This window comes from Zootoca vivipara, chromosome 5, assembly GCF_963506605.1.
Source record: "Zootoca vivipara chromosome 5, rZooViv1.1, whole genome shotgun sequence".
Classification (NCBI taxonomy): domain Eukaryota; kingdom Metazoa; phylum Chordata; class Lepidosauria; order Squamata; family Lacertidae; genus Zootoca; species Zootoca vivipara.
In genome coordinates, this window is record NC_083280.1 from 74,532,278 (window position 1) to 74,553,604 (window position 21,327).

Sequence of the window (21,327 nt, forward strand, 5' to 3'; positions counted from 1 at the left end):
AATGATTATCCATTTTTCTTATGAGAAACTCAATAATGCTTTTCAATGAATTTTTAAAGTAGCTTTTTAAGTAGTTTAGCCAAGAGAGAAAGGGATATAGTGCCATTGCTTGTTCAAGAGCTCACATAATGGTACACAATAGGTAGGTTCCGCAGCAAGACTCATGCTTCTGTTTGCCCAAGAGGATGCAGAAGCAGGGTAATGTTTGTGGACTTAGTTCCAGTTTTCTTGTGCTGTTCTGTGCAAGGTCTGGTGCTGTTTGCATTAAGAAGGGAACCTTTGGACCCAGCACCCATGTGTTGATCTGCAAAACAAAGTTCTTCACTTTTGATAGTCTTCGCAGCATAACATTGAGGAACCTTTTCTTAAGCATATGAATATGCACACTGGTGACCAATGATTAGCTGCAGGTCCCCTGTGAATGGCCAATGTATGTTCAAGGGTGAGCATTTAAGATCAAAAGTGGTGCTCATATTATAGTGAGCCAAGTTTGTTCATTACTGGTGTCAGTTTGTAGGGCACTCAAGAAATCTGTTCAGCTAATTTCCTTAGAACTAACCTGTGTATGACTCCAGAATGTAAAGTATTGTTTCTTAACCATTCAGGGGTCCTTTACCTTTTTACCTTTACCTTATGATTTGTAACAGTTTCGCTTCTGTAAACTATTTATTTTGGAAAGGATTTTTTTTTGGTCTGTTCTTTATGTGTTTGGGCACCTCTTAAGATATCGTAAAAAATAGGGGCAGGTTTTTGCCTATGTTTGGATATAGTTAGATGCCATTTTGAATCAAGATGGCAGACTGAACCTTTCAAAATGCCAGTGATTTTAACCACTGGTTTCTAAACTGCACTTGATGCTTTTGTTTATTAGAATTCCAGGGCAACGACAGGCTCAAGGCTACTGGTTTTTCAAAAAGTAATACAAGGTGGTGGTTTTTAAAAAAATGTATTTTAAAAAAAACTTCCCTTTTCATGTTTGCTGTGAGGGAATAGCAGTGAGCACTGATGTTAACGTGATGGAGCTATGTCACACTTTGTGTGGCAAAGGCTAAAGCAACTGCTGTCCGGTCCTGTTGGCAATCCTAGCTGCACCATGCTTTATCTCCTTTAAGCAAGTTTGTGTTTATAGAAAACCAAACAGAAAATAAGGAAGGCGGGCATTCAAGGTCAAGAGAACTACCTGGATTTTATGAACTGTGTGGAGTTTATAAATCAGCCTTGGCAGCAGTATAGTTCAGTCTGAACTTCAATCCTTGCCTCTGAGCAAGTAAAGCGGGGGGAGTAGAACTCTCTTTAAATAATAGGGTTTCCTACTGTTATAAACTGGCATTATTGTCTTTTTACAGTCTCCGGTACATGGATGCTGACATGGACTACGAAAGACCTAACGTTGAAACCATCAAGTGTGTGGTTGTTGGTGACAATGCAGTGGGGAAGACTCGCTTAATTTGTGCAAGAGCATGTAACACCACCCTGACGCAGTATCAGCTGCTAGCAACTCACGTTCCAACAGTCTGGGCAATTGATCAGTATCGAGTCTGCCAAGAGGTATGTACTGTCCACTTTATCAGGTTGTGCAATAATGTACAAGGAAGTTTGCCTTGGCATCGATCAGTTATTGGCTTTAAGTGTTGCTGCTTTGGTCAGTGGAGTTGTATGTTTTGAATGCATGGTGCTTGGGAAAGAGAAGTAATTCAAAATGGACCAAGTAGACTGGTCTTCTATCAGTGTTGATAGAACATATTTTGAAATCATTGGACCGTTCTGTTCCAAAGTGATAGCTCTATATGGTTGTTGTTTGAAATATCTGTGTTGTGTTTGAATATATACATCCTTTTAGAGTTTATTTATCCAGTCTCCTTTGTTTTAAAAGTATAATTTTTTGTGGTTTGTTTGTTTCATTACAAATAATCACAGTTTGTTAGGGGAAGGGAAAAAGAGAGAGGGATGAACCACACCAAATTAATTGCAGTTAAGTCCCAGTGATATATCTACAGTATTTAAAAGTTTTCTAAACTGCCCTTCACCTAAAGGTTCCAGGGCAGGTTACAACAACCATAACCTTATATTATATTGTTGTATCCCATCCTGGGACCTTATGACAGGTAAAATAAAATAAAATAATTAATTAAGAGAGAACATAAATGGCTATATTTAGACATTATGCCAAACAATGTATTGTATGAACCATAGTTTATAATCCAGGCCATGTTTTGAATTTTATGAATGTGCAACACTGTGGTTTAGCACTGTCTGTCTTTCCATCCAGTACCCACCTTCATAGATTCACTCCGGGCCTTCAAAATTTAACTTCTGGTTCTGGTTCAGAAATCAGAAATCATGCCCAGAACATAATCAAGCCTCTGTAACCATGGTTTGGCGCAATTTCTCAAGTAAGCCTTTGACCATGTCCTAGAGCATACTTATATATTAGGACTTTCTCCAGGGAATTGTATCTGCAGCAAGCTTTTAACTGATAGAAATGTACATATTTCAGGTTCTTGAACGTTCCCGGGATGTTGTTGATGAAGTGAGTGTTTCTCTCAGGCTCTGGGACACATTTGGCGATCATCACAAAGATAGGCGCTTTGCTTATGGAAGGTAAGTGGGAGTTAGCCCAACTTTTAATTTGCAAGTCAAGTAAAGCCTAGTGGGAAAAGAACTGCAGCTTTGAAGTTTGAAATGTGAGGTATTAAATATATTGAGAGTGTTCACATTCCTTTCTTTCGAAGAACAGCATCTATCACAAGGGTTATGAATATATATACATCTTTGAAGAGAACATAGCTTATCTATGTAGTTTATCAGTGCCATAAAGGTTTTGAGCAAAAGTCTTGAAACATTTTGCATTTCAAAGACCATTTGCAAAAATGTTAAAAAAAACACCCTGAAGTGTTGTCAATTGCTTGAATGCCATGATGAAAGGTAATCAATTCACTTATTGCTAAAATAGCTTCCAGGTGTGTTAAAGTATACAATACAAATGCTTGTGATTCTGCACAGGGAGAAATCTTTCACAACTACTTCTGGCATACAAGCATATGATGTGAAATCTGACTAACCCTGATTCTGCTTCATATTTGAGTGTAGTGTGACTCTGTTTTCTCCAGGCTATTCATGGGTGTCCAGTTCTGATAGGCATGTTGGTGTGGATGAAGGAAATGCTTTTTGCCCTCGAGTCCTAAATTTATTGGCCTAAGCACAGTTTGACCAGGGTTAGAGTAATAATTGCTTTAAATGCATGTAGAATTGTAACCTGATTGAAGTCCATTAAAGACTTACTTCCTATTTTGTTGATTTAAATGTAACTAGAGGGAACAGGTTGTGTTACCTGAATATCAAATATCCTTTCATCAGCATTATAGACCATTGGCTGGGATCCAGAGAGCTACTTTTAAGCATGACCCTAAAGCTTTGGGTATCAGAAGTAGTTCTGTATGCCTGCCTGTAGCACGGTGTGTGTGTGTGTGTGTGTGTGTGTGTGTGCGTGCATGTGTGTGTGTGTGTGTGCGTGCATGTGTGCGTGCGTGCCTGCTGATGGAGAGCTACAAGCCCAAACCCCATTGGCTATGCAGAATCAGTTGTATGGTTCTTGCAATTCTGGCATTTGCATCTAAGCTCACTTTGCAGTTGCTGATAATAGGTTTGCATTGCCTTTCTTGTTTAGCACTGGTGGCTTAGTACATTGCAACTTGGATGATGTCTGCATGAGCAGTAATTTAGTACAGTGGTACCTCGACTTAAGAACGACTCAACAACTGAATTTTTCGACTTACAAATGGGGGTAATGGCTGCGCGCTTACGAATGTCTCGACATCCAGAAAAAAACAGTGTCGGTTTTAGATAGGGATTTTTTGACTTACGAATTTTTAGAATTTTTTCCGTTTTCAATGCATTCCTATGGGAAATCACGTTTCCAATGGCGTTTTTCGACTTACGTATTTTTCGACTTACGAAGGTGCCTTCGGAACGGATTAAATTCGTAAATCGAGGCACCACTGTAGTTCAACACAGTCTGTGGTGGTGGTAGTATTTTACTCTGTTAGTCCAGTCATATGGGAGGAAACAGATGTAACATTTTTAACAGTTTTTCATCCACAGTAGGAATCTGATTTCACAGTTTCCTTCATACAGGTTTTTAGGCTTGCCATTTCCCTTATCCCTAAGGCAAGGTATTCCCCTTAAATATGAAATATATAGGACATTTCATGCATTTATACTAATATATGTTCATCCTTCAATTTGCCTACTCTGTCAGCAGTTTATAAACACTGCGAAGGATTGAGAGAAGGGAAGATATGTTGGTAACACCATAAGCATTAGCCAATAGACATCTGGCTTTCTCTCAGCAGGCTTACAGAACTAAGAATAAACCCTGTCACAAAAATGCACACACATTTTCAAGGCATGGGCAGTTATTTCAGACTGCTTCCATCACACTTAAAATGTAATGCCTACAGTGTCTCTCGCCCAGCCATTGTATACGGGGTAGGAGAGAGAAAGAACCAGCAATGAAGGCAGCCTCGTATATTATGGCTCTCCCATGTGGAAGCTGCAGAAATGGCTTTTATGAGACAGTCATAATATTTGCAAGCCTCTTAACCGTGTGCACATCTCTGGTTGTATGGGGAATCCCCATGCACAAAACTGCATGTTTCTGATAGAAGCTGGTATCAAAACCTATCACACCATCAGGCTGAAGCATGTGATCAAAAGTTCACAAACATTGTTGTTGTTTAGTCGTGTCCGATTCTTCGTGACCCCATGGACCAGAGCACACCAGGCACTTCTGTCTTTGACTGCCTCCCGCAGTTTGGTGAAACTCATGTTGGTAGCTTCACAAACATTAGAGCCCCTCAGAAGTTATCACAGAAAGAAGGGCTGTCGGACAATGAAAAGCAACAGGAGGAGGTAGCAAAAGCAATGGAAGGGATAAGGAGATGTGTTGCATCAGGCTGGGAGGGAGGCTTATGCAAACATAGAAGAGGTTTGCTGTGCCATTCCTTGATTTGGATGCTTTGGCCATCCTTGCTGCTTTATATCATTCTTCTTTGAATTCACTGTCCTGATGCAGAGAGCTTTATGAGAGGTGACTAGTGCCTTAACTGCTCGTTTTTGAAAGGCAATCAAAGCCCTAATTAAAGCATACAATTTAAATACTCACCCCTGTGATGGGGTGAGCTCCCGTTGCTTGGTCCTAGCTCCTGCCAACCTAGCAGTTCGAAAGCACGTCAAAGTGCAAGTAGATAAATAGGTACCACTCCGGCGGGAAGGTAAACAGCATTTCCGTGTGCTGCTCTGGTTCACCAGAAGCAGCTTAGTCATGCTGGCCACATGACCTGGAAGCTGTACGCTGGCTCCCTCGGCCAATAATGCGAGATGAGCGCGCAACCCCAGAGTCGGACACGACTGGACCTAATGGTCAGGGGTCCCTTTACCTTTACCTTTACCTATATTTAAGTATTGCACTTGAATGCACTGTTCAAAGATTGCAAAATATATAATGCATTTTTCAAAGTCACAAAATACTAATTTACTTAGGTGCTAGCAAGTTTAAAATTAAATTGTTCCTGTGTTTACTGTCCGTCTCCCTGCTTGCTGTTTCCTTATGTCAACATACACTCTGTTACTGAGCAGATTAGTATAGATTAAGAGGACAAAATCAGGCATGTTCCAGTTTTTGGAGAGAGAAGGTGTAGGATGACATATTTCATGCCCACTCCTATAAAGGTTATGCATATTTTATTCAGGAATACTTATGTGAGGGTCAGAGAAATCCAAACAAGGGGCTGGGGATTTAATCCCATGGACTGGAACTGGCTGGGGAACCCAAAAGGGAACAAGGCTCAGAGACCAGGAACTGGTGGTGGGACAACAGAGAGGAAGAAGACTGGGAGGAGAAGGTGTTGGAAGCTGAAGATTTAACAGGGTTTAGTGAGCTGAGAGAGTCTGTGGCAGAGACAAGGCCAGGATCAGATTCAGGAGCTAAAGCAGAAGAGTGGGGTGAGAGACATAGCTTTTAACTTACGGATTGGAAAATAAGGGATCAGCAGCCTCACCCAGCGGCGCAGCACAGGAAATTGTTTCTGCGCATGTCCAGACATGCGCAGAAGTGACTTCCAGTGCTGGGCTGCCCGTGTCCGCATGTCCGGGCACCGGAAATTACTTCTGCACATGTCTGGACATGCGCAGAAGTGATTTCCGGTGCCCAGACATGGGCAGAGCGGCACCAGAAATCGGTTCTGAGCATGCCCGGGCATGCGCAGAGACGATTTCTGATAGCAATCGGCAAGTGAGTGAGCGAGCAGCCAGCCGCCAAGCGAGGTGTTTTACCAGGCGGCGGCTGGCTGCTCGCTCGCTCGCTGGGGGAGGGGGCAAGTGGAATCTCCCTGGCCAGCAGGGAGGGAGAGGAGCTGCTTTGAAACCCAGAAAATTTACGGGATATCTACAATCCGGGATAGCGGCGGGAAACGGATTGAAATAAGAGGGTTTCCTGCGAAAAATGGGAGGGTTGACAGCTATGGTGAGAGAGGCCAAGAGGCAGAGATGATTCAGGTTGGTGAAGTGTGACAGGTGTTTCTGGTTCCTGCTGTGAACAAGCTCTGCTCCCCTCTTGTCTCCCAGAACCAGAAAAGGCTTGAAAGGAGTGGAGCAGAGATCAGTGATACAGAAGTGCAATCTACAGGGAGAAAACCCTGGAGAGGATGCGACTTAGCCAGCTGTGGGGAGATGGGGACCTTCAGTCTCTGCACCTGCTTCACGAGGGCAAGACCTACCGGAGATGAGTTGCTGTGCTCATTAGGCCTGACACTCCTGTGTTGATCATGTTTTTGCTGCTCTGGTTCGCCAGAAGCGGCTTAGTCATGCTGGCCACATGACCCGGAAGCTGTATGCCGGCTCCCTCGGCCAATAAAGTGAGATGAGCACCGCAACCCCAGAGTCGTCCACGACTGGACCTAATGGTCAGGGGTCCTTTTACCTTTACTTTAACTCCAGCTTGCAGAGTGTGATTTACTGCTGGCTAACCCGTGACAGCTGCATCCTAAACACTGCTAAATCCAAAAATCTGCTGGCCCGGCCAGAAGGTGGGTGAGCAGGGAGTTTTTGTTTGTTTTTTTCTGTACCAGCTCCTGGCTGCCACAGCAGAGGGTTAGAACAGTTTTGGATCTGTTAAGATTCATGGCTGACTCTGCTACCCACCTCCCAACTATTTTGGGGGTGCAATGTCTGTGGCCGCTCACAGCTGTACTTCTCCACTGCCCATGATTTGGGTGCAGAAACGCCCACCTAATCTTCCTGCCACCATCCCCAGCAGCACTGACTGAGGCTTAGAATTGTGCTGAAAAAGTTATTTTCTTACGGAAAATGTTGGTAAAATCAACTTATCTCAATGTTGAAAAGCAATAATGAACTTTTCTTAATCTTAATCAAGGGTTTTTCATTGCTGCTAAGCTGTGACATTCAAAATCAAACATGTCTGCATCTTTTTTCCAGTGGGGATAAAAGTAGCTGGGTAGAGATTTTCAGCAATAAAACAGCACAAGGGTAAAGGGTTAAGAAGCTCCCTCTCCCCTCCCCCCCTTTTCTTGTTTTGCTGGTCTTCTGCTTCATCATGGAGCCTCAGTGTATGTAGGAGGGGAAAGGGTCTGGAAAAAGAATTGCATAACAGCACATAATGTATGCTTTCACCCTTGAGATCACTTAATGTGGAATGGCTAGTTCAAAGTACTCCCTAACAATGTTGTTAAACTACCAGAGAAATAGCAAAATGGTGGATTTTCCCACACTTTATAATGGTGTTTATGGGTGAAATGGGTTTTTTGGTCTCCGTCTGTGGTTATGAGTTTGTAATGTTGACTCTCCCCACCCCCCCACTGGCTGCTGAGTTAAATAGCATGGAGGACAAGTTTTTGAGCTTGTGGTACCCCCTCTTCCATTCATGCAAAACACACACCTTTCTCTGATACACGTATACACACATACATACCGTACATACTCTTCTCTCCCCGCAACCTATTACTTTGTGTTTTCTCCTCTTCTGTTTTAATTTTGTGCCATGCAGAACTGATCTGGTTTCTTGGTGCTATTTGAGAGTTATATGTTCCCATCGATTTCTGATCAAACCATGTCTTAGCATGTTCATTCATCATCATGAATTCACTTTTGATTTATTTCCGTTCTGCTTGACTGGGGCTTTGTTACAGTAGACATGCATGAGGTATGGCAAAGGTTCCTGGCCTCACTAATTGTCAGAAATAATATAAGAAGGTTATGAAAATTGTGCAAACGATAGATCATAACACAAATGGAATAAGTCACGCTCATCTTTTTAGGACCGCCTCTCTCCATAAGCACCTACCCGGACCCTGAGATCATACTCCGAGTCATTCTTTTGCCTCCTCCATGAGAGGTCAGGAGGGTGGCAACATGAGAACGGGCCTTTTCTACAGTGGCACCCTTCATTCTATCTACACCTTTAGGTGCCAGGCAAAGACATTCCTCTCCAACCAGGCCTTTGGCTAATAAATATCCAATACCAGTGAGAGCCAGTGTGGTGTAGTGGTTAAGTGCGGTAGACTCGTAATCTGGGGAACCGGGTTCGCGTCTCCGCTCCTCCACATGCAGCTGCTGGGTGACCTTGGGCTAGGTCACACTTCTCTGAAGTCTCTCAGCCCCACTCACCTCACAGAGTGTTTGTTCTGGGAGAGGAGGGGAAAGGAGATTGTTAGCCGCTTTGAGACTCCTTCGGGTAGTGATAAAGCAAGATATCAAACTCTTCTTCTTCTTCTTCAATACGCCTTTAAATGCATTGTGAGATAAGGAGGGGGCAGTTATTAAGTAATATGTGTTTTTTATCTTACATTTTTGTGTAATGAACCACCTGAGATCTACAGATGAAGGGCAGTGTACAAATTTAATTAATTAAAAATAAAAATAAAAGATGCTAATCTGCTACTGCAGCTACTAAGTCCGATACCACATGACAATTAGCAGAGGCATGCCGGTAAAACATGGTATATTATGTGCGTTGATTCATCACAACAAAATAGAGAGGAATAAATTAGTGAATTTCAGTGCATATTATATATCATCATAATACTTAATAGTATGGGGAGGGGAAGGAAAAGTGCAGGCTGTCACCTGAGTGTGAAAGTAGAGGGATATTCTTTTATTTTAACCTGTAAGGTTTGGGGGACATGTTTTGCGTATAACTTCACTTCTAAATAACATGCTTTATTTGTGTGAACAAGCTGAGCATAAGGCTTTGACCTCCCCCTCCCCCTTTTCATTTCTTTAAGGCTTTTGGCTCACAACAATAAAGAATTACATCAAATTGTCAAAAATAATTAGACTAGTAAGATTTTATTGGCAGGTGCCACAGAATAGTCTCTGTGTTTGGTATTGTTTTAATATTTGCTTGTTTATTTAGATGTGTACATGTTTATATATTCATAACATATAATAATATAATATATTATATTAATTATATGTTATATATCGTAATGACTTTAACTGAAATCTCATGTTACGCAAGTGCTTTTGGGGGAAAAACACGTCAGCATGCTCCTCACTATCGAAATCTGAATATATATTTCAGGGTGTTTTGACAGTTTTTCACATAACACCTCTACTTAAGAAGCCTCACTGCTCTCGGTAAAGTATAGAATTGATTTTTCTTTCCTGCTCCCATCCAGGCTGGTGCATGGCCTTGCCCTGCCTTTGTTGGATGTCTTTTTGGCCCTTCATATTGTAGTCTAATCCTTGCATTGCAGTCCCATTTGTTGTGAGAGTGCACTCATAGGCTGTAACTGTGGGCACCATGATAAACCATTGTTTATCATGATGGGGGAAAACCTGCAGCAAACCTTGGGGTCAAAGGCTTCTCCTTTCCCACTCCACCTTGGAGTGCAGCCACGAGGAGGAATTTGGAAGCTTTCACTTCTGTTTTTGATTAACCACAGTTTAGGATTACATTTACCCCCCAAACTGCGGTTAGCCTTAACTGTGGTTTGAAACAAGCTTCATAACCCATTATTTGACATTTACTTCTTTCACAGAAACCATAGTTACGATTAATCACAGTTTGTCAGATTCTGATGAGATAACAAGCTATGGTTAATTTTTAAAAAATGAAAACGACAGCTTCCAAGCTACTCCTTATGAACACACCAGAGAGTGACAGGGATCACGTAACCCCAAGGCTAGCTGTGGCTCATTCCTGTCACAATAAACAATGGTTTATTGTGATGTCTGAACGCAGCCATAGTAATTCATTTTCAGATCATTTGGTTATGCATCCCAGTCACTTATGAACTTCATCTTTATATGGTGGCTGCTGCTACATTTTACTGAAACTTTTAATATTGTGAAGACACTGCCTTGCTTATAAGCTATCTGTGCAAGCCTTTTTGGTTCTGTCTTTCCCAGCACTGAAATGTGTGCATGAATGCTGTTTGCATTTATTAATGGGGAAAGCTGTGCCTCAGTTAACTCATTTGTAAAAGCAGATTTTCTCCATCATAAACAATATAATGGAGTTGACAGATAGTTGGTCTGGCTTTTTTTTCAGAGCTATGCTGATCAAATACTTAAGCTTCATTAGGCATATCCACCCTACAGCTCCCCCCAAAGCATGCTGGGAACGGTATCTTGGCAAGGGTGCTAAGAATTCTCTGCTGGAGATCCTTAGTCATTTCCTTGCCCCAAAGAACTATATTTCCCTGGTAAGAGGGAACAACTGTTAAATAATAGGGGATAGATATTGTAATGGTGGTTTTGGCTTAGGCTAAATTATGTAGGAGAGCGGCCATAGATCAGTGGTGTAAAACATCATTTGCATGTCGAAAGTCAAGCCCTGGCATTCCCACTAAAGGGAACCCAGGCAACGGTGTTATATGCTTTATTCTGTATACATACATTGCTGTCTACCACCCCAACATATTGCAGTATATAAATACTTTTATGAATATAGAAACATAGGAAGCTGCCACATACCAGGCCAGGTCATTTGTTGATGTAGCTCTGTGCTATCATCACTGGCTGTTTGCAGCTTACCAGAGTTTCAGGTAGGAGTCTTTTCCAGCCCTACCTGGTGACACCAGGGATTATCCGGGGACCTTTTGAATATGAAGCATGTGCTCTGCTACTGACCTATGGATGTTCCCTGGGACAAATCCTTACTTTTGTAAGGTAGAGCAGGCAGCACTGGGACATGACTGACCAACGTTAATTTTATCCCTGGGCCACTGAGAAATTTACATGTTTACTGCAGCAGGCAGCCAAACTGTGAGGAGGAGATGTGCATGTCCAGAAATGTAGGGGACTGCAGCTAATCTGATTGCAAGTTTTTAGGGGTTGCATGTTTTACTGCAGCAAACACCAACCAGAAGCTGCTGCACCCCCTGTGTTGTTCTTTGTGCCTCTGAGTCAGAGAAGCTGCAGGTGGGATTTCCACCTCCTCACCCCAAGTATTTGGCCATAATAATAGGCCATACGTGGAAAAAGGAGGAAATGTGCAGAGTTGCACTAAGCCTTTCTCTTTAGCAGTTGCACAATGAGATAAATATTAACAGTGAAGAGGGTGTTTGCTCCAGAATAGGTAATAGGGCTGGTTCCAGAGTAGGCGATACAGCCCCCATGACCCCTCCCTTTCTTTCTATAGAACTCTCATTCCTACCAAAGGAAGAATTGCATTCCATGATGTAACAAGACAAGTTGTTTAAAAGCAAGCAGTCTGATGCACCATTGCACAGTACAACCTGGTTGCATCATTGAGGCTTCTGGTTACGGATTTGGTTGTCCTTGTTGCAAAATTTGGATTTGAAATCCGTTGGGGTTGGCAATAATTAATCTCCATCAGTACTGAAAGCGCAGTGTACCTTGCCTTACTAGAAATACAAATACTGAAGGTCAGGTGATACTGTACACAGCATAAAATAACATTAGAGTGCTGGAGTCAGCTGAGTCAAGTGTCCCTGCAATCTTAAGGTTATGTATGGAATAGTTTTCTGTGTCAAACTATTGTGCAGCCTGATTCTATGTGTGTTTACTGAAAATGCCATTGAGTTCTATGAGACTTCAAGTGAATGTGCAAAAGGACTGGGGCTTTAGTACCATTGACAGCACAAAACAACTTCCGATATTTCAGTCTTGTGCTGTTTTGACCTGATAAATTTATAGTCCAGATTTCCTCAACTGAAATGCTTGGCCCCTTGAGGAGAGTGGTTCATGTGGGGTGGGGGGAATGAGAAGTTAGCTGATACCAACACCATTTAAATGACATTTATACCACTTTAACAGTCATATAGCTTCCCTCAAAGAATTATAATTATGGGGACTGTAGTTGACCACTCAAAGAACTACAATTCCCAGCACCCTTAACAATGTGTTTTAAATATAATTTGTGGATGTGACTTGTGTCTCCTTGACCCTTCTACAGCAGCACGAATTTATTTATAATTATGAGGATGGAAACATCTCTGTACTGCAGGGATAACTTAAGATTTCAGGTTACAGGTAGGTAGCCGTGTTGGTCTGGGTCGAAGTAAAATAAAAAAGTTCCTTCAGTAGCACCTTAAAGACCAACTAAGTTTTTATTTTGGTATGAGCTTTCGTGTGCATGCACACTTCTTCAGATACAGTCTGAAGAAGTGTGCATGCACACGAAAGCTCATACCAAAATAAAAACTTAGTTGGTCTTTAAGGTGCTACTGAAGGAATTTTTTTATTTTAAGATTTCAGGCCTAAGTAGGCAGCACATTACAAATGTCTGGTGAATTTCACGTGGGTGGCGCTGTGGGTTAAAACACAGAGCCTAGGGCTTGCTGATCAGAAGGTCGGCGGTTCGAATCCCCGCGACGGGGTGAACTCCCGTTGCTCAGTCCCTAGCAGTTCGAAAGCATGTCAAAGTGCTCTGGCGGGAAGGTAAACAGCGTTTCCATGCGCTGCTCTGGTTCGCCAGAAGTGGCTTAGTCATGCTGGCCACATGACCCGGAAGCTGTATGCCGGCTCCCTCGGCCAATAAAGCGAGATGAGCACCGCAACCCCAGAGTCATCCACGACTGGACCTAATGGTCAGGCGTGGGGAGGAGACACCAAGCAGGTGAGAACTTGAAACTTAAAAGGTTTGAGTTACACTCATATGAATTAAGCTGTCATATACTCATGGCAAATATAAAATGCTTGAAATGCAAGCAACTGATGGCAAATGTTAGCATAGGTTAAGCTCCAAGTAAGTGTTGCAGTTTCTTCCAACCAGTGGCGAACGGTGCTGCTTGGCTGCCCAGGGCGGTACATACACAGTCCGCCCTGGTGCGTGCGTCGTGACGTCACGGCCTGACGCATGTCTCGTGATGTCATGATGCACACGCCAGAACAGACTGTGCATGTCCACACATGTGCAGTCCGTCCGTGGTGGCGGCTGGAGGAGGTGAGGGGCAGGCGGTGCTGCCCCACGCACTGCCCCCACCAGACTGGAGCCAGGGGCGACCCGCCCCCCCCCGCCCCGACCCGCCCCGCCCTTGCTACGCACCTGCTTCCAACTGTGTTTCTACAAACTTTGGGATAGTTTTAGTGAGGTGCCCAGAGAAGATCTGACTCTGAAGTAGCCTCCCAAAAGCATAAGGGAAATGAATGTGTTTGCAACAAACTCTTACATTAAAGCCCTCTGCTCTATGGGTTTGCAGTCCTTTATATAACACACACATGCACCTGTCTACTATTAAACATAGATGTACAGCACTATCTGCATTGCATTCTAATGCAGATTATTTTTAGGTATTGCTAAGAAGTGCTAGAATAGATAGAGCTGCTGAGTCCTCTGTGAAATGAGGAGAGCAGCAGTATGAAACAGGTAGATCATTAATGATTTAGAAGGCAAATGTTGATATTCATACAGGTCTCACTCTGTTAATTGCCCAAATGTGGAGGCACAACAAATTGGTGCTAAATTAAAGTTTAATAGAAATTAATTGGAATTGAATGGTTTGCATTTTTTAGTTTTTTATTGGCTCACCATTGTTGCTGTTACTTGCGTTTGCAGGAATCTTGTAAGAGCATTTCCCCTTTCTAGCACTGTTGTACTTGATGCTTTACCTATTAAGTTTTTGCACTTTCTATCCATGACTGAGAATTATGAACTGATCCCTTAATTTCCTTAATTATTTTGGTCCCTGTTTCAGAAAAAGTGTTCAATCTTATGTTTTGTGGTTGGTGTGTGTGTGTGTGTGTGTGTGCATGCTTATATTGCCTGGAACACAACCCTAATTATTACATACCTACACACACACACACTATAATTACCATATCACTTGCCTCTAAAGATCTCATCCTTCTCTGTCTTATGTAGCACAGTTCTTTTTTGCAATAGCTATTTTTATTTAAAAGCTTCAGTGTGCAAAAATGTTAACAGCGCATCTGCATAATTCCACCTTTTTGTCAGTGTTTATTTCTACACATTGAAGAAGTGATTGGCCTTGGTGAACTTAGCACTGGGTAAAAACAAAATTAAAAATCAATAAATCTCAAAAATAAAATAAAATCATAGTCTATAACAGGCACCCCCAAACTCGGCCCTCCAGATGTTTTGGAACTACAATTCCCATCATCCCTGACCACTGGTCCTGTTAGCTAGGGATGATGGGAGTTGTAGTCCCAAAACATCTGGAGGGCCGAGTTTGGGGGTGCCTGGCATTCAGTGCACTGGGGCTGACTGTTGCCAGCTTAAAGAAACTTCATTTTTTTTCCCAGCTTGAGGAAGCTAAGGGCACATCTTGTAAATATGCACATATGCAAGTGTTGTTGTTTTTAAAGTGCAAACCTAAATATGTATGAATGAGACAAAAAATGTTGGAAATGCAGGCATCATACAGGTATCCTCAATAGAGAGCCAGATACTTCCCTGTTGCATTTACACTTGGTGGCAAACTTGGTATTTTTACTATATTCTGTGTAAAATGGTCCAATCTGAGAGGCACTCTTGACTAATCTCTGTGTCATGTTACCTTACATGTTCCTATTGAGAGATGGCTAGACAGCCACCTAACTTTTCTCTACAAATTAGAGTTTGTCATGTTGTGATGGAAGCAAAATGGCAGCCCATTTCCATCTGTAGTTGCTGTTGTAGAATTTTGCTATGGCTCTCTTATTCACTGAAGATGACACCTGTCAGGGATTAAGGAGGGTTCTCTGGTGTCTTGGGGGTTGTGGAAGAAAGTAGGATTTTAACAAATAATTTGCATGAGTATGGAGTGTACTAGGAAACTGGTTTTGAGACACCTACTGTAAAGGAAATGCTGTGCATTGAATATGGGGTGGTTTTTTGTTTTACTTTTACTTTTTATACACAGAGGATGAGATTTAATTTTCATTTAAGACAATGAATGTTTATTCCAGGTCGGATGTTGTTGTCCTGTGTTTTTCCATTGCTAACCCTAACTCCCTGAATCATGTGAAAACCATGTGGTATCAAGAAATCAAGCATTTCTGTCCTCGCACACCTGTTATTCTGGTTGGTTGCCAACTGGATCTTCGATATGCTGATCTGGAAGCTGTAAACCGAGCCAGAAGGCCATTAGCAAGGTAAAGTTGGCTTCAATATTCAGTAGGAGAAATCCATGTTCCCAATTGACAATATTTGTATGCATCTCAGCTTCTGGGGAGTATGTAGTCTTCTACATCCCAAATCAGGAGTGGCTCACCTTTTTATTATAAAGGCCCATTGGCTAATGGCTAGAGCCAGTCAAGAACCAGAGTAAGTGGTGGGTGGAGCCATCATCAAAAGGGGGCAGTGCTTGCAGGATTGCATAACTCTGGACCAGATCACCTGAAAGGCCGAATTCCCCTTCATTGCCCAGTAAGGGCATTAATATCACCAAGTGGATAGTCTTTACCACACAGCCTGGTGATTATCAGCTTATGGCAGTGATGGCCAAACTTGGCCCTCCAGCTGTTTTGGGACTACAATTCCGTCATCCCTGACCACTGGTCCTGTTTGCTAGGGATGATGGGTGTTGTAGTCCAAAAACAGCTGGAGGGCCAGGTTTGGCCATCACTGGCTTATGGTGACATGAAGATAGTCTTTTCCACTTGTAGGAGCAGTGTTGTGGAATGCACTTCCTGCTGAAATAGAAATCTGTACTGGAATTCCACCAACTATTCCATTGACCAAAGTCTCCTCTTTTATTTGCTATGGGATTGTTTTATTATTATTTTTAATTATGTACTTTTAGCAGTGTTGTGCAATTGGTTTTTATGTTTCATAAAGTGCTTTAAAACTATCAGGGAATTAAGTGATATATGTTGTTGTGCTACTACTACCCATGCCTAGGTATATTTCAACGAGATATGGAAGTCATATCCAGCTCTCATGTGCTACTTTTTGTTTGTTTGTTTGTTTGTTTACTTCACAGGCCTATCAAAAGGGGAGACATCTTGCCACCAGAAAGAGGCAGAGAGGTTGCCAAGGAGCTTGGGATACCATATTATGAAACCAGTGTATTTGACCAGTTTGGCATCAAGGATGTGTTTGATAATGCCATTAGAGCTGCCCTGATCTCCAGGAGACATCTACAGTTCTGGAAATCGCATTTGAAGAAAGTTCAGAAGCCTTTGCTTCAAGCTCCATTTCTACCTCCAAAGGCACCTCCTCCGGTTATCAAAATCCCAGAGTGTCCCATTACCAGTATCAATGAAGCCGGAAACTTATTGGACAATCCATTGTGTGCAGATGTCATGTTTATCCTCCAGGAAGATACTCACATTTTTGCTCACAAGATCTACCTAGCTACCTCCTCTTCAAAGTTTTATGACCTTTTTTTAATGGAATGTGAAGAAACCCCAGACTTACCTGAAACTCCTTGCAATAAAGAAAGGGCCAGTAGAAGCTTTATGGCCAGAAAATGCAGCTTTGAAACAGATGATAGTAGTGAGATGGCAACCTTAAAATCTTCCAATGCCAAACTCACGTCATTAGCAGATGGTAGTAACCCTTTAACAAGGTTAGAGCTTGAAGCAGGGGAAGCCAGTTGCCTGAAGCAAGCACCAACATTTTTGGGCAAAGGCTTCGCTAGCATGCATAGAGAAATGCAAGTCAACCCTGTTTCAAAGAGGACTTGTGCTGTAACAGTGGTCAAGATAGATGCTTCGATTCAGCCTGGGCCTTTTAAAACTGTTCTGCAGTTTTTGTACACAGGGCAGCTGGATGAAAACGAGAAGGATCTCACCAGGGTAGCTCAGATTGCTGAGATATTGGAAGTGTTTGACCTGCGGATGATGGTGGAAAACATTACGAATAAGGAAGCCTTCATGAACCAGGAAATTACAAAGGCTTTCCATGTCAGAAAAGCTAACAGGATAAAAGAATGCCTCTCTAAAGAAACATTTTCTGGTGAGAATACATGAATACATCCTCATTATCCCTTTGAATTAATCCACAAAAGTCATTCAATCAATAGTTCCATATATAAAGCAATATATAACACTCAAGTGGGAGTCATTGGTCCAGTTCCAACATCATAAAGCCTACCAGGGACAGCAGTTAAAGCCAAATCTATCAAATCTGCACTTTCTGAAACAATATGCAAACTAAAACAAAGCTGTCCTTCAAAATTCAAACTTCTCCAGATATTAGTGAAACTAAGGTGCAAAAATGCATTATATTGGGGATAATTGCATGCAAAAAAAATGCACATTGGTCATAACTGCATATAGAATTATGTTATTTGTGGGATTTGTGGTAAAATGCTGGTGAATTTTCACCCCTAGCTCTGTGGTACAGGCCCATGTAGCATGCAACATATGAGCTGTTTCCTGGTAGGTATTTGTGTGAGCATGTCAGCTTAAAAAAAATGCTTCCACTGCATTGATGTAAATCATTGCCAGGAAGTATACTGGCTGATATGTTAACTTCCTCCATGTGGTTGGGGCTACAGGTCCATGCTATGTGGAGGATTACAGAGTGTCTGAACCAGAGGCCATTATGGTACAACAGGAAGTAATTAGAAGTGAATCTTGGAAGTCCATACACATGATAGATGGCCTTGTGCAAGTGTCTGTCAGCTGCAGTTCTGTGCCTGTTAAATGATAATATTAATGACCCCTGAGATGGAGTGAAATAACGGTTGTAGGCGCCAGATTCAGCTAGCCCATTCCACTAAAAGAAGGCAGTGCAAGGACTCCCACTAGTGCAGGCATAGGCAAACTCTGCCCTCCAGATGTTTTGGGACTACAACTCCCACCATCCCTAGCTAACAGGACCAGTGGTCAGGGATGATGGGAGTTGTAGACCCAAACATCTGGAGGGCTGAGTTTGTCTATGCCTGCCACTAGTGCAACAGGGCTCCCCCCTCCCAATCTCAAGGTGTGGTTCTTAAACCAGTTTAATTTAATGTAGACAAAACCATTAGTCTGCACAAGAAAAATTATAAATAATTAGAGGTCCACAGCAAAGATTTGGCTGGCTAGTTCAAATCAATATGAACCTGTGTCTAGGAATTAAAGTTGCATATGTACATCCTGTTTCATCCTTATGCAGGCAGACTGATTTATTAATATTTTTCTCTATAGCCGATTCCTAAGAACTAACATAACCAGTAATCAAGAACCTAAGAAGCCGCCTTACACTGAGTCAAAGCATTACTCTATTTATATCAGAAACTGTGTGCACTGACTGGCAGGAGCTCTCCAGTGTTTCAGAGAGGGATCTTTGGTCAGCCCTAAGTGGGAATGTTCGGGATCTTGGAAAGAATGTGTGCCACCAACCACTGAGCTATGCTCCTTAATTCTGAGACATGCATCCTCTTGGGTGAATTGCATGAAGTGTACAATGGAGAATTGTCAGGTGCTGAGTGCTGCCTGTATTCACACAAGCAAACGAATTGTGTCCGAGTGGACGAGTTTAAACGGCTTCCATTTGTGTATATGAAGCCTTCAGTGGCCAGACTTCCAAAAAGTGAAGGGTGCAAAGCTGTTCCTCCCCTGCAGGCCCAGGTTGTAATGGTCATCTGTGTCTCACTTAGAAATAAGTGTGCCCTTTTGGATGCATTTGCAGTAATATCCGTGAGCTGTGTAACACCCTCCTCCAGTTTCTGTAACGCCCTCCTCCAGTTGTTGTATTTGGCTCCAAGCACTTCCCACCATAGGTTATGGTTCTGTTTCTCTGATCCCATTGGCAGATGTGACATTTAAGCTGGAAGATGGAAACATTAATGCTCACAAGCCACTTCTGATCTGTAGCTGTGAATGGATGTCTGCAATGTTTGGAGGATCGTTCATTGAAAGCTCGAACACTGAGGTACTTGTTCTCTTTGGTGTGTAACCTCAATAATGTGCCATAAGCTTTACCCTTTGGGTTGATAAATTGTGGTGGTTTAAACTAAGGGGACATTTTGCTGGCGTTTGTCATCACTAGCCCAGGGAGCATTTTCAAAATGTTTTAGGTTCTAAGTGACTCCTTTCTCAAGCAATTTCACCTGAATCAGTTGTTACAGAAATTTCTCTCTCTCTCGTTTCCTAAATTTGAATTTTAAAGTAAATTAAATGTTGGTGTCCCTGTACTGTTGTTGTGTATAAGAGGATCACTTTAGATGAACTTCGGCCACAAGAACCAGAAGAACAGGGAAACTCTTCAAGCCACTTTTCTGGGGGTCGCAGGTAGAAGTGCCCTGGATGAAATTTGGCCTCCTGAGCTTCCTGATTTTTAACCCTTTTGTGGCAATAGGATTTTCCAGCAGGCCTTCTCTGGAGAATAGGAGTCTTGCCTCTCCTTCCCTGACTCTGTTATCAAAGCAGACATTCTGAAAGTCTCAATTGCTAGGCAGTGCATTATATCTTCAAATGGAATCATTGTGACATCTTGGACGGGTTCTAAATCTAGGCTACAAAATAAATGCACGTTGTATCATTCATGAAAATCACACCTAAATGACAGCTTTTTCTCTGCCAAGTACACACCCGCGAGGGCCTGATCTTATTGGAAACATAATTAAATATCAAGCAAACTGCTTCATTTGAGAGGAGGGTCTCTTTCCATCCATATGTTAATCCCATCCCTTCTGGGTTATTTAGGTATTTGTATATCACCTTTCAATGTCGTTCGCATCATAAAACAAATTAAAATAATAATATATAAATTCAACAGTGTAGGTAAGTAACAATTGTCAAAAAACCAGCAGTGATTTTTTTTTTAAAAAAAGCAGTAATAGAATTATACTATAAAGCCCAGCGCAGTCTCAAATTAATTTACTTTTCCGTGTATAAGACTAGGGTTTTGTTTTTTTTTACTAAAAAATAATGTTAAAAAGGGGGCAATATCCCCCCATTTTCTTAATTTTGAGTTCCCAAAATAGGGGGTGTCTTATACACGGGTGTGTGTGTTATACATGGAAAAATACGGTACTTAAAAGTAGATGTAAACAACCAGATGCCCAGAGGCCATTAAAAAAAACAATCAATGAAAGAGCCAAGTTTACTTCCTGTGAGAGGAAGCTCCGTAATGATGGGGCCACCACTGAGAAGCCTTACATCCAGCAACCTAGCGGACCTTGCTGGCAGGCTGGCAAGCAGGCCTATCTTAAGAATCAGGCTGGCTCAGATGAGTGCAGATGGTCCTTCAAATAACCTAGCTGCAAGCTATTTAGGGCTTGAAACAAAACTTGAAACTGTGCTCAAAGGAGCACTGATAACCAGTGTTGTTGGCATATGTCTGTCTCAAGAGACAATGGAGTGCGCCTCCGGAGGTGAAGTCAAACAACTGCTTTAGCAGCATTGAAGTGACCTCCTCAAGGGCAGGTTCTGGGCTGCCCACATGATACCCTTTCTTCTCCCAAAGATATCCCACAAGGCAGCAGAGGTTTAGGGTCAGTTTTCCTTCTCCTAGATGGGCTGCCTTCCCAGAGTGGCAAGCCCCATCTGCCCCTTGCTTCCCTCTATAGCAGGCATCCCCAAACTTCGGCCCTCCAGATGTTTTGGACTACAATTCCCATCTTCCCTGACCACTGGTCCTGTTAGCTAGGGATCATGGGAGTTGTAGGCCAAAACATCTGGATGTCCTCAGTTTGGGGGTGCCTGCTCCATAGCTTGGGCATAAACGGCCACTGCAACTGCAAGCTGGGATAACTCGATCAGTAGAGCAACAGACTCTTAATTCTCAGGGTCATAGGTTCAAGACCCACCCTTGGCAAAAAAATAAAATCCTTCATTGCAGTTGGTTGGACTAGATGACTCTTGTGGTCCCTTCCAGCTCTACAGATTCTATGATTCTGTGCTACAGAGCAAATGCCGCAAAGCAATTTTATGTTAAAATTGCCTTCGGTATGGCGCTGGCCAGAC

General features: G+C 42.4%; 1 protein-coding gene across 3 annotated transcripts in view; it reads left to right on the forward strand.

The window, feature by feature from the left end:
- Nucleotides 1–21,327, forward strand: part of RHOBTB1 (Rho related BTB domain containing 1) — a 58,691-nt gene that overhangs the window by 23,795 nt on the left and 13,569 nt on the right. For all 3 annotated transcript variants that reach the window (XM_035138075.2, XM_035138072.2, XM_035138076.2), the window contains 5 exons: nt 1,347–1,548; nt 2,498–2,601; nt 15,394–15,579; nt 16,410–17,386; nt 19,173–19,291. In XM_035138075.2, the coding sequence (XP_034993966.1) occupies nt 1,357–1,548; nt 2,498–2,601; nt 15,394–15,579; nt 16,410–17,386; nt 19,173–19,291 (1,578 nt within the window). In that variant the 5' untranslated portion in view covers nt 1,347–1,356. The remainder of the gene's footprint in view (nt 1–1,346; nt 1,549–2,497; nt 2,602–15,393; nt 15,580–16,409; nt 17,387–19,172; nt 19,292–21,327) is intronic.